The sequence below is a fragment of the Acomys minous genome (genome assembly GCF_964271855.1).
Source record: "Acomys minous genome assembly, chromosome: 17".
Classification (NCBI taxonomy): domain Eukaryota; kingdom Metazoa; phylum Chordata; class Mammalia; order Rodentia; family Muridae; genus Acomys; species Acomys minous.
In genome coordinates this window covers 17299252-17311820 of record NC_140500.1, presented here as the reverse complement: position 1 = coordinate 17311820, position 12569 = coordinate 17299252, and the positions used below count along the sequence as shown (strand labels likewise).

Genomic DNA, 12569 nt, shown 5'->3' with positions numbered 1-12569 from the left:
AGGACCATTTTGCAGAGACATGTTCCAGAGAGAACAAATTAGACACAGGTGAAGTCAGAATGAGCCAGAGAATGAAAAGGAACCAGAAGATTAAAACACATTGCCAGACTTAGTTTGAAGTCAGGCAGAACAACTCAGTCAGAAGCCAAGAGAAGTCAGTTTAAATCAGCCAGCTTGGAAAGGCATTTAGGCCAGAATAGCTGAGTGGATCTAGCCAGAGAGAGATTAGAAAGAGCTAGAAAGGCTTGGAACCAGCTCTTTTCTCACTGCTTCATCTGAGGAAACAACAACATTTACAAGACACGGTGTCAGTCCTATTTTATGTGGGCTATACGTTATAAGAATTGATAATGTAGTTTCATAGGGAGACAACAGAGTTAGTCTGAATATGGAGGCTGACATTTAGCTGGTAAACAGGGCTTTAGACAGGCACTCTCAAAAATACTAAAATATTTCTAATTCAGCAATCTAGCTCTGCTGTCCCAGGTCCTTTATCTTGGGCTTATTTAGATCTGTACATCACTGAGCCGCTTTATAACAGGGGTTTCCTAGAACTTGCTCCCATACTGTGGCCCTTCTTGATCTGGTGGTTAATATTTAAATATCACCCAGTCAGCTAGGTGTGGTGGTCCATGCCTTTAATCCCAGGACTCAGGAAGAGAGAGGCAGGCAGATCACTGTGAGTTCGAGGCCAGCCTGGCCTACAAAATAAGTCCAGGGCAGCCAAGGCTACACAGAGAAACACTGTCTTGAAAAAACAAACAACACCAACAACAAGTTACCAATCTGTGTATGAACATGTAAGAATAAAACAAGAAACAATGTTTATTGAGAGACAAACAGGGATGACGCTTTCCTCCCTGGGTACTCAGGATCATTTTAAGACCCAAGTAATCAGAACACCAGGTCAGAGGGAATCAGACCATGAAGTGGGAGAATGTTCTGTGAAGTTCTGTGAAATATTCTAACTTCCTCCTTTCTTGCATGAGTTTGCAGTAGGCCCTTACTTCTGGATAAATTTAAAAGAGTCAGATTAATCCAAATCTTCGATCTTCACCAGGGAGGCTGTCTTCTCACAAATCCAAGAAATTTCAGCACTACAGCGAGAAATGTAAATATTCCCTCTTTCAAAATAAGCACAACCTCTGGATCCATTGAATATGGCTTGCTCCTTATCACTAAATCTGTAAGAGAATTAATTTAAAATTAATTAAAATGACTATATACGAGTTTCAATGAGAATTTAGTGTTCTCAGTTACCCTCAGGGGGAATTTATACTGTTGTGAGACTGCAGCATCTACAAACTTCAGAATCTGTAATGCCAGCATCTCTAAGCTCTTTGTTTCAGGTCAGTTAAGATATTTAGTAAGACTTTTCTTTAAGAAGAACATATTTACCTCTGCATGACATTCTGATGCAATAGTGGCACAAAAGTTGAGGAAATAACCAACCACTATCTGATTGGATTTAAGGCCTACTCCATGAGAGAGAACCCATGTCTCACATTTTTTATTGTCCTGTTTGCCTTCTAAAGCTAGAGAAAAAGAAGGCGTGGAGTTAAATGGGTGGGCAGATGGGGGTGAATCTGGGAGAAGATGAGGCGGGGGAAGCCATGATGAGAATACACTATATAAGATTCCATTAGAATATATAAGTTCTGGCTTGGGGGATTATTCCCACCTGTAACATGGAATTTCACTACTGGAATTTAACTGGTGCAGGTTAACATTAAGACTGATAGATTATTTTTATATTTCAAATTCTAGTAAGAAAACTAGAAAAAAATAGTCATACCATGTAAAAAGTTATTACATTTTAATAGGCAAAAATGTAATTATATATGCCTTTATATATGCTTGAGAAAACAAGATAGAATTAGAGTGGAAAGGAGTGACTTATTGGTGTGATCAGGTAATTGAAAAATTGTGTCCAGCTTCTTGGTTCAGCTTTAATGATCGCCTTTAAATGCTGGCCTTAAAATTTATGCATGCTTAGCCTAAATGTGTGTCACAAGCACTCATTTGTTCAAGTGATGAACAATAGGATGCCACATTATTTTTTTTATCAATCATAGAAAAGCCTATTAAATATTACTTTTAAAAAATATATCTTGGTCAGAGAGAACTTATTCAGGACCCAAGGAAAGGGCTGCATAAGCCTGACGTATAGTCTCTCCACATTGGTCATAGAGAGCTGAGTTGTCTGGCAGCTGCATGACCGAGGGTCATCACCCCTAATCTCTTCACCACAGCCATGGGCCATTTCCTCCACATGTTCACAGGAGCCAGTAGATGAGTAAATGACTAGCGTTCATAGAGAAGAGGCGAAATATACGTTCTACCCCAAGAACTGTGCTGCGTTTACATGGTGACGTGGTCCCACTCCTGAAATCCCTAACAGCCCTCCTCTCCTGGAATCAACTCTGAACACTGCCCCACCCCAGATTATTTTGCTTTTAAAAAGAATAATTGTCCTTTTTGTCTTCACTGTCTTTTTTTTTCCTTTTTCCATTTTTTTTATTATTAATTTATTCTTGTTACATCTCAATGGTTATCCCATCCCTTGTATCCTCCCATTCTTCCCTCCCTCCCATTTTCCCCTTATTCCCCTCCCCTATGACTGTTCCTGAGGGGGATTACCTCCCCCTGTATATGTTCATAGGGTATCAAGTCTCTTCTTGGTAACCTGCTGTCCTTCCTCTGAGTGCCATCAGGTCTCCCCATCCAGGGGACATGGTCAGAGGTGAGGCACCAGAGTATGTGAGAAAGTCATATCCCACTCTCCACTTTACTGTGGAGAATGTTCTGTCCATTGTCTAGATCGGTAAACCTTAAACCCCTACCCAGGTCTTCACTGTCTTGAGTGAGCCTTCTACCGTCATTTCTAGTGTGAAAGTAGATTAACTAAGTACAGCCAACAATTGTGTTAAGAGCCTGGGAGGTACGTATTTGAATAGGGAAATGTAGGCATAAGGTTATTGTGTAATTCAAATGCTGATTTCTGTAGTCCCCCACCACCACCCCCATATCTGGTTTCAATCTTTGTTCTGAGAATCTCCTGTCTCAATGTTGTGTAAATATTGTTCTCCAAATGTCCCCTGGGTATACCAATAAAGCAGCTTACAGCCTGTCACTGAACAGAGGAGAGAATATGGTTAGACCAGGGGAGGGGGAGTTAGAGGAGGAATTAGGGGATTCAGCCTTGGGCAGAGGTCCAGGAGAGATCAGGAGAGAGGAGCTGGAGCAATAAAGCTATAAAGTTCAAGTATTTCTCAGATTTATACTGGAGGGAAGCCAAACTACTTTAGAGGGTAAGACGAATAGAGTAGTAACTTCTCAGTATTGTGTTGTGAAGCTTAAGAAACAAATAATATAATAGAGTCTCAATTATTCCCATAGGTTGTCCTCTGACCTCCACACGTAGGTGCCTGGTACCATACAACTCCAACCTCCCCAAAATAAATAATAAACAAATACAAAAATATTTTGTGAACATGAAAGTTAAAACAGAACAAATTTTGTTTGTTTGTTTGTTTGTTTGTTTTTAGAAAATAAGGACTTATTCCATGGTACCTTCTTGTAGATGAAACCAACACTAGTTTTCACCTCCCAACCTATACCATACGTTCACTGGCTTCCTCTCTGAGCCCAGCCTGACTCCACATGGTACCCGGGCCTCTGGCTTCCTGTGAGTCTGGACCTCTTTCCTAAGGAGTCTTTTGAAAAGTACACAATATAGGAAGGATAAAGAAAGACTTTGAAAGACACATTTTCATTTCGATTTCTACTTTTGTTGTAACTTTAAATAGTTTCAAAGCTTTGATTTGTTGTGGGGTCCTTTTAGCGCTGTCATCGAGACTCTGCAGCAGTAGATTTTGCTTAGGACACTTGCCATGTAATATAACTGGTAGTTCTGAATCTTGAAACTAACTTACTTTCTGTGAGAAAATGACCAAAACTTACATAATATGAGTAAATGTGGTTGAATGTGTGTTCTCATGAAAAAACACCACACTTGGTGGCTGTAAACACTGGAAAACAGAACATCTGAGTAGAAGAATAGGTGACTTTAAATGTCCAGTCTTGATTTGCTCATATTTGAACTGGACAATATTAGGCAAGTCACTGAATCTCTCTGTGACAGCATTTTTATTATGTAGTGGGGGTTATAGAAGCTTATATTTACAAAGTAATTTGAACATGCCATTATATGTACATGGTTAATGAGGAAAACAGCCAAGAGGCACATGAAGCTCAGTACACTGGCAGTAGCTACACAGCATCCGCAGGGAACAACATAAGAGTGGTTCTCTGTCCTTCCTCTGAGTGCCACCAGGTCTCCCCCAAGAGACTTGATACCCTATGAACATATACAGGGGGAGGTAATCCCCCTCAGGAACAGTCATAGGGGAGGGGAATAAGGGCAAAATGGGAGGGAGAGAAGAATGGGAGGATACAAGGGATGGGATAACCATTGAGATATAACGAGAATAAATTAATAAAGGAGAAAAGAAAAGAAAAAAAAGAAAAAAAAAGAGTGGTTCTCTGATAGGACTCTACTGTGGCCAGGCCCTTGGAAACCCCTTCCTACTTGGCAAGGACCTATGGTAAATTTTGATGGCCTTTATGATTATTACTTACATTGCATGTGCTACAAGCTCTCCTTGATTTAGCTATGCTGTTTATACTCATAGCAATATTTTATTTCAATTTGTCGCTCATGAGAAAGTCTGGAACCATGCAGGCTGAACGTCCTGGAGATGATTCTATTTCTCTCAACACTTTTTCCAGTGGTAAAACTCTCATTCCCTCTCTCTGTCTCTATGGCTTCTCCAGATGTGATCATCAATCCTTGGTATTTGGGGACACGTAATCATGTCCCTAGAGAAACAATTTCAGTTACACTGAGTAAGGCTGTGGCGGTGGTGAACAACAACAGGCCCTGCTTGCTGATTGTTTTGAGGAAGCTGTTTCCGATCAACAGAGACTGAAAAATGGGGGAAGCTATGTCTGATCCAACAGAAACTTAGAAAATGTGGAAGTTATGTCTGATCAACAGAGACTTAAAAAATGAGGAAGATGCGCCTGATCGATAGAGACTTAAAAATTGGTTCTTGGAAAAACGGTATCAAAGACTGATGGATGCATATCAGGAAAAGTGGCTTGGTACAATGGGCATGTCTTTGTCTACACTTAAAAAGTGCTGTGACAGAGGGATGCTATTTCACGGATGGACTTATACCCACAAATGGTTAACCTGTGTCTCACCTGGCATAATTATGCAACTATATGTGCTGTCAGCTGGGTATGTGCTCATGTCCACAGAACACGCCTGGCTAGACATTTATTTTTGGATTTCCTAAAGTGTGCTTTATAGTACAAAACATGGTTGGGGGTGATTGACTGAGCTGAAGAGCAGAAGAAGGAAGGAAACCATTGGGAGCTTTTTGTAATAAGGGGGCTCATGTAGTGCTAATGTTAGAATTTTTTTAAAATAGAGTAACCAATGATGTCACTGCTCAAGAGAGCAGGCTTGTGACTGTATAGATAAAGATGGCATAAGCTGTTCGAGGACCACTTGCTTGAAAGTCAACAGGTAATCAGTGTCTTCACTTTGCACCAGTGCTCCCTCCCTGTCTCAGGATCTGAACCTTGCAGTCAGAGCTGGTCTCCAACAGTGCATTGCTCCACATTTGACAACTACATGGAATTATTTACCAGCCTCAATGTGTTCCCTACCAAAGCTCTCTCTTTTTAAACAGTGTACCTTCTTTTTCATATCTAGGTTTACAAAGTTTTTAATTTTATCTCAATTTTCTCAGAGTCCTATGGAAACCTTGATCTTTCCATCACAGCAGTTAGATACTTACAGGGCTGGAGAAAGAAACGAACCATCCTCCCACAGCCAGCTTCTGCTAGTTGAGTCCCAGAACAATCCCAGCCAAAAGAAAGAAAATGTGAGCGTCTGCTGTAACTGAAGAAAATCCTAGGGGAGAGAGAAAGCAGAACTCGTGGGGGGCCCACCTGCCAGTTTGCAGAGGTAAAATTAAATCATTAATTCATTTGATGGTTGGGGATGTAACCCAGTGGGAGATCCCTTTCTTAGCATGTGCTGGGTCTTGGTTTCATACTCAACTCCTTAATTTATTTATTGGTTCTCATTCAAAACCCACTATCCATTCCCTGTCATGAAACAGAAACATTGCACATTTATTTTTCATTGTGTGGTTAATTTCTATATCTGGGGGAGAAGAGTCAACCATACATACCCTTTCTTTAGTGCTGTCAATCTTCACCAGAGTGGCATTTTTGTCTGTACAGTCTTTTCTGCTGTCCCACCAGGATTTCTCTTTGTTGATTGTGAAATAATAGCAACTGTTTCCATGCCACTGCCATGTCTTGGGACAAGGATTGCATTTATGGTCTGCAAAGGAAATTATACGCAAAAGCACGAAGTCTGAGGGGTGACTGGAGAAGCTTTGGAAGTGAAGTCATGCAGACAGACAACAGATCTGAGCTGAAGCACCCTGAAACACATTCTGTCAGGACCCTCTGGAAGCAGAGTAATCCCGGTTGGGGTTGGACAGTGGGGATTTTCTTTGCAGGTCCAGCCTTTTAATACTTTTTGATGGCCAGACCACCAAGAAGTAGCTGATAAAATGAGAGGCTGAAGTATTCAAGCAGATGACAATTTAGAAATGATTACAAAACTCTCCTGTGAATTCCAAGATATTAAGGAAACACCTGTAATTCTTTGTTCTTTGTACACTCCTGGTGGCATGGCCAAGGAATCGTTGAAGGGCATAACTCCTAGGTGCCATGTTGCATGTAGGGACTTTGATCAGGGTGTCAGCTTTGATCTGGCCCCTTTTGCACACCTAAATCAAATTACCGGAAGTGTAGGTGAGGAATTCCTTGCAGAGCTTGGTAGCCATCTGGCCCTGCCTCTCCAGGAGAGCAGAGATCTGGGACTGGAGAGCTTCCTCTGTGCAGCCCTTCCTGGAGCTGTTCACTGGGTCAGACAGAATCTCTGGCTGTGGGTGGTTGATTTTCTGAAGTTGACTCAACGTCCCTGAATCTGAGTGAGTATCGTTAGACATCTGCAAAACTGCAAGACAACGAGACAAGGCATGTGACCAGCCACTCTCACAAGGCTGCCAGGCTGACTCAAGAGTGTGGTCCTCTGCACCAGGAATTCTCACTCTTCCTCCTCCTCTGGTCGTTCCTCCTGCTTTTCCTACTTTCTTATTTCTCTTCTCTCTCCTCCCTCCTTTCTTCCCTTTATCTCTTGCCTTTCTTTTTCTTTCTTCATCATTTTACTCCTTTTTCCTCCTACCCTCTCTCTTTCTTTTTTACCACCCTCTCCCTCTCTCCCTCCCTTTTAGAGAGAATGAAGTCCTGCTTATCCTCCAGCCTGCCCCCCTCCCCTCTCTCTCATCCTTGACAGAGTTTTGCCAATAATCTCAGACTGGTGTTGGGCCATTCTAACCATTACTATTTCTGGATCCATGCATCTATTTTAAAAACCTTTATTTTTATTAAATTCTTCCACTGACTCATTGGCACACTGCATGTAACAACTACTACAGCAAAAACATTGTGCTTTTAAAAATTACAATGTACTGCACGATGAGTCAACATCATTTCACTTTAATTTATATTGAGTTGTGCATCTTTTAGAAGGTAAGCCACTTATTCTCCTAACACCATCTAACAAATATCCATCAGCTCAACAGGAATATCAGATTTATTTCCAAAAGAAGAATAAAAATCATTAGTGTGCGTTTAAATGGCCAAACTATAGCCATCAATGATTTCTATCATACAAGAAAATAAATGTATAGAGCACATGAGACATTAGTGCCTGTGATGATTGATCTGCACCATTAGTGTGACAGGGTTTAGAATCACCAGCAGACAAACCCCTGGATGTGCCTATGTGGAGATTCCAAGAGAGGCTTCACTGAAATATGAAGACCCATTGTGAGTGTGGGCAGCACCATGGGACCTAGCCTGGCTATAAAGGAGGAAGCAAGCAGAAAATGGCATTCACCTCTGGTGAGCAACTGTCATGTATTCCAGTTTTCATTATGTCCCACCATAAGGGGCTATATTCTTTCTTAATTAAACCATGGACCAAAAAACAAACCCCTTCCTTCTTTAATCTGCTTTGTTATTGTTGTTGTTTGTCACATCAACAAGAAACAGTAACTCATACAGCCTTTTCCAATAAATGTTTTTGACTACACGTCTCCTGAGAGTGAGTGGCGATCAAACCAATACTCTTTATTCTGCATACTTAGCAGCATACGTATCCCCAAGATGGCTTTCCACTACAATAAATGCAAAATGCTCCACCCAGGACACCTGCACCACAAAGGAAGAGAATAGTCTCTCCGAGTCGGCTAAAGAACGGCTTCCACTGTCAGACACCGATCGCTCCGTTCTGTCCGTCACGTGGGACCTAACTCCCACGCCTTCTCTTCCTTATCTAAGAGATTCTCCCCACTGACGCAAGTCAGCTTGTTGTTGCCACTCAGATACTCTCTCTGTGCCCCTGGAAGGTCATGGGTGAGCAGACAGAGCTAGCCTTCTGCTAAGTTTCAAGGTAAATGAAATGTCACACCCTTCTGCAAATACATCTCCTCCTTGGCCTCATGTTTTTCGCTAAGAATAACAAATGCGTGTGTGTCTGGCTAGAAAAGAGCTTGTTCATTTCAACCAATAACTAAGGAAAGAAAAGTCCTCTCAATGTGATCTAGCTCCTCAAAAGACAAAAAAATGACTGTGGGGCAGAATTCCTATAGCAGTGAAATGGGGCCGTTGTTGGTTTGCTTTGAAGGTGTGATGGAGAACGGGATGGATCTGGGGTAGCAGAAGTGACTTGAGAATCCTGCATGCTAGTACTGATCTTCCTGAATTTCCATACTAATATCCATATTTCTAATCGATTTTTTTGTTTAATGCAAATGTACTTACACATCATCCCCAAGGTAACCAGTCCCATCACCAGCATCAGGCAGAGGGTTATCAGGCTCAAGGCAGCTCCTCGCCAAATGGAGGATTGAGCTGGGTGTCCTGGGGACCAACAGGGGAACCACAGCATCCTGTTACTTTGGGAATTGTTTCACCCACCCAGGAACTTTCTAGATATTAGATTTTCCCGTGCTTTCTTAGCATGACTGTTTAGAAAATTCCTTATAAGAAGCTCGACCAGGTCCCTCCCTCCCTTCAGCTCTCTGTTTCCCCCACCCTCCTTTTAAGAGTGAATCACTCTTAATTTGCTTTTTGTTTGTTGGTTTTACATTAGTGCTCATCTTTCTTTTTACAGGCCACTGATTTCATGCATGAGATGTGGAAATGAGTTCTCTGGAATGATGCTGACAACTAAGGAGAAACCCTGAGTTTTAAGACACAAATCTCCAAAAGGAGATTCTTCTACCTTACTTATAAAGGTGGAGTATACTTTTAAAAGCAGTGTTATCCTGATAAAATAATCTTATGTCATTATTTACCTATTTTCTGTTATAAGTAGTAAATTTATACTGGATGAAAATGTGTGGTCTAAACTACAAATAGCCCGGAGAACCAGCATGCAACTCTTGGACCATGTTTGTCATAAAAAAAAAAAAAAAAGTCTGTCACCTCCCTTTCCTTTATTCACACAATGAGTACAGTAGCACCTGTAGGTTGTGACTACACAACCCCTTTCCTCAAAGGTTAGGTTTGAATGAGAATTACAAGGCAGAACTTGATAGGTATGCATAATCACCTCATCCTTAGTAAACATTGCAAACTCTATGCTCAATATTGTGTTGTGTATCTTCCTCCAACACACACACACACACACACACACACACACACACACTCCAAAGCAAATCCAGAGAGAAAAAGAAATCAATTCATATGATTCAGGATAACAATTCATACTGTAATGGAACCTTGAAGTGAAGGAGAGTCTTATACATTGAACTGATGCCTGGCCCTAGACAGTTGACATTTCTGCCGGGTGTGCATAAAGGAATGAGCTGACGTTGGAAGGCTGGCTCCACTGCACACTTGTATATATGTGGACACACTACCTAGACTCAGCGTTTCCATTTACATAACTACAAAAGTGGTGATTTACTTTGTTTTCTTACAACTACACTTCAACAAAGATATGCATACACAGAATTTATTATTGATAAGTACTCTGAATTGTACTTAGTGTCTCAACGATGTAAAGTTAAAAACAGCACAGGAGAAGAAGCTATATCATGCTCATTTCTGAATTAACTGTACTCTACTCTTTCCCTTCAGTTAGTTATGCCACACCCCAGCAAACCTTCCTCTACATAGCTCAACACCCTGTTTGGCTTCTAGAAGAACAACTCTCCAGCGCTGCTAAAGAGGCGAAGAGATTTCACTCCCAGACACGAGCCCTGATATACTCACTAGATTTTTCCCTATAGTGGAGAGTTACTTGATTCTTGAAAGCCCCACATATTCTCTTCAGGAGACTTACTCTGCTAACCTGTCACAGGACCATTTGTCTCTAACTTAGGAGTTACATTGCACATCATCCCTCTTCCCCTTCAGTGCCAAAGCCTGCATCCTGAAGCACTTAGCCCCTGTCGTTTCCAAGGTTACAACATTGCTTTCTCTGAGCTCTTACCGTCTTTTCCTAGGTTATTTCCATCCTCGCTGCTTCTCACTCTTGCAGAATCCTGAAGCATAAGCGTTGCATAGGTCACTTCAGCAGACATCGTAGGAGAAAGTGATTCTATAAATTAATGTTGCAATATCTTCAGGCCCGGTTCAGGCAGTTTCTTCTCAAGGCCAGATGCTTTTACCCAGACAGATAACTGACACAAGACACTCCCTACTGTGTCCTTTGTAAGGACACAATGAAAGTCAATTTCCCTGTAGTGAAAGTAAAAAAATAAAACAGAAATGCCTTGGGAATTAGAATGTTGCCAGCTTCCAACTGTACTGCATTGCTGTAAAGCCAAGATGATGTGTTTGGAGGCAAGCAGGAGTTAAGACTTCATATTGGAATTCCCATGATCCTTGGGGAACTCTGAATGTTTGAAGAATGAATAGGCAATCCATTTTTCTTCTCTGCACGTGTGTAAGGTTAGTTAACCCTATATTGGATTTAGTCTGTCCTCAGTCATACAGATACCAAGCAGAGTCAAGCTAGGAAGAGCTGTGCCATGTATGGCTGGATAGTGCAGTAAGAAGTGTGTTTGTGTGTGTGTGTGTGTGTGTGTGTGTGTGTGTGTGTGTGTGTGTGTGTGTGTGTGATGAAGAGAGACACACAGAGACAGATAAAGATGGACAACTGCCAGTAAGGAGGTCTTGAAGCATGGAAAGAAGTTGCAGAATGCTTAAACTGGGAATGGGAAGGAGTCCCCTCCCTGTTGCTGTAGTTGAGTAAAAATGCAGCACAAACTGTTCAAATAGTGCTTTGGTTTATTAAGGGCCAAGAGCCACTCTGTTAAGGAAGCTCACTAGGCATGTGGGCTGTCTAGGAGGTGATCCATTATTCACATGGTCTGTACCATAATGCACCCCCAGAACTGCTTCTGGCCTCTGGCATGCTTTCAGGAGCCATTGATTTGGGGAAGGTCAGTAGGCATGAGAGACCTCTGGAGGTGATCCCGTATTTGCAAGGTCTGTATTGTGATGTACCCTGGAATTGCTTCCAACCTCTGACTACCCTGTCAATTGTGCACTGCTGTATCTTTCTAAAATCTGGAATTAGAGCTGGGCATGCTGGCACATGCCTTTAATCCCAGGATCCAGGGAAGCAGAGGCAGGTGGATCATTGTGAGTTCAAGGCCAGCTTGGTCTCCAAAGCGAGTCCAGGACAGCCAAGATTACACAGAGAAACCCTGTCTCAAAAAACCAAAAAGAAAAAAAATATATGGCATTGATGTGAAGTGTTACTTTCTGGGTATTGACCAGCTCTGATTAAGCAAACTTCCTATAGGATCTTGTTGAAGATTTACTGTTTGTTATTCAGATGAAGTAATCCCTGATTATGGAATTCCTGATTTGATTCAAATAGTTTTAAAAGTTAAAGTTAGTTTATGGCTGCAATAAATACCATTGTGGACCTCCAGATTCCTCACTAGGGATAGCCTTGTGGCAGATTTGTGGCTTGAAATAAGCCTCTACTCTAGATGGCACCAGAAATTTTGGTATTTCATCATAAATATAGGCAAGTTGGTTTAGACTTCACGGGAACCCAAGGTAGAATGAAGCTACCTAGAGATGTCTGAATTTACTCTGTTTCTTAGAATGAAAGACAGATAAAATTATTGTCCTGAACTCATTATGGGCTAAGAGCTGGATAGTGTATAGTTAGGTCAGTCCTAATTGATAAGTCGTATATTCTTTTAACTTTTAGGGGCCTTGTCCCTCTGAACTCACTGTGAACTTATGTAATGGATACCTAGATAAGAAATGTTTAGATTTAAAACATGTAATCTGTTGTGTTTTAGAATTCATCTGTTTTTGCGATTAATTGTCTTTTTTCAACTATGAGGTAATACCCTTTTCTCAGAAGTATAAGTATGGTC

General features: G+C 41.4%; 1 protein-coding gene across 1 annotated transcript; it reads right to left on the bottom strand.

Moving 5' to 3' along the window:
- Nucleotides 1-803: 803 nt before the first annotated feature.
- CLEC12B (C-type lectin domain family 12 member B) lies at nucleotides 804-11037 on the bottom strand. Its single transcript, XM_084765559.1, has 6 exons — nucleotides 10658-11037; nucleotides 8980-9078; nucleotides 6893-7108; nucleotides 6270-6424; nucleotides 5871-5986; nucleotides 804-1184 (listed from the first exon to the last, which is right to left on the bottom strand). The coding sequence occupies exons 1-6, from the start codon at nucleotides 10746-10748 to the stop codon at nucleotides 1034-1036; spliced, it is 828 nt and encodes a 275-aa protein (XP_084621685.1). The 5' UTR covers nucleotides 10749-11037; the 3' UTR covers nucleotides 804-1033.
- Between the last annotated feature and the right edge of the window lie 1532 nt (nucleotides 11038-12569).

Excerpts from the sequence above, each read along its gene's own strand:
- CLEC12B (XM_084765559.1), bottom strand. The coding sequence starts at position 10,748 with ATGTCTGCTGAAGTGACCTATGCAACGCTTATGCTTCAGGATTCTGCA. Across the intron at positions 6,425-6,892 it reads ATTCCTCACCTACACTTCCG|ACCATAAATGCAATCCTTGT; the intron begins GTAATTTGATTT and ends TTTCCTTTGCAG. Across the intron at positions 5,987-6,269 it reads TTGACAGCACTAAAGAAAGG|GATTTTCTTCAGTTACAGCA; the intron begins GTATGTATGGTT and ends TCTCTCCCCTAG.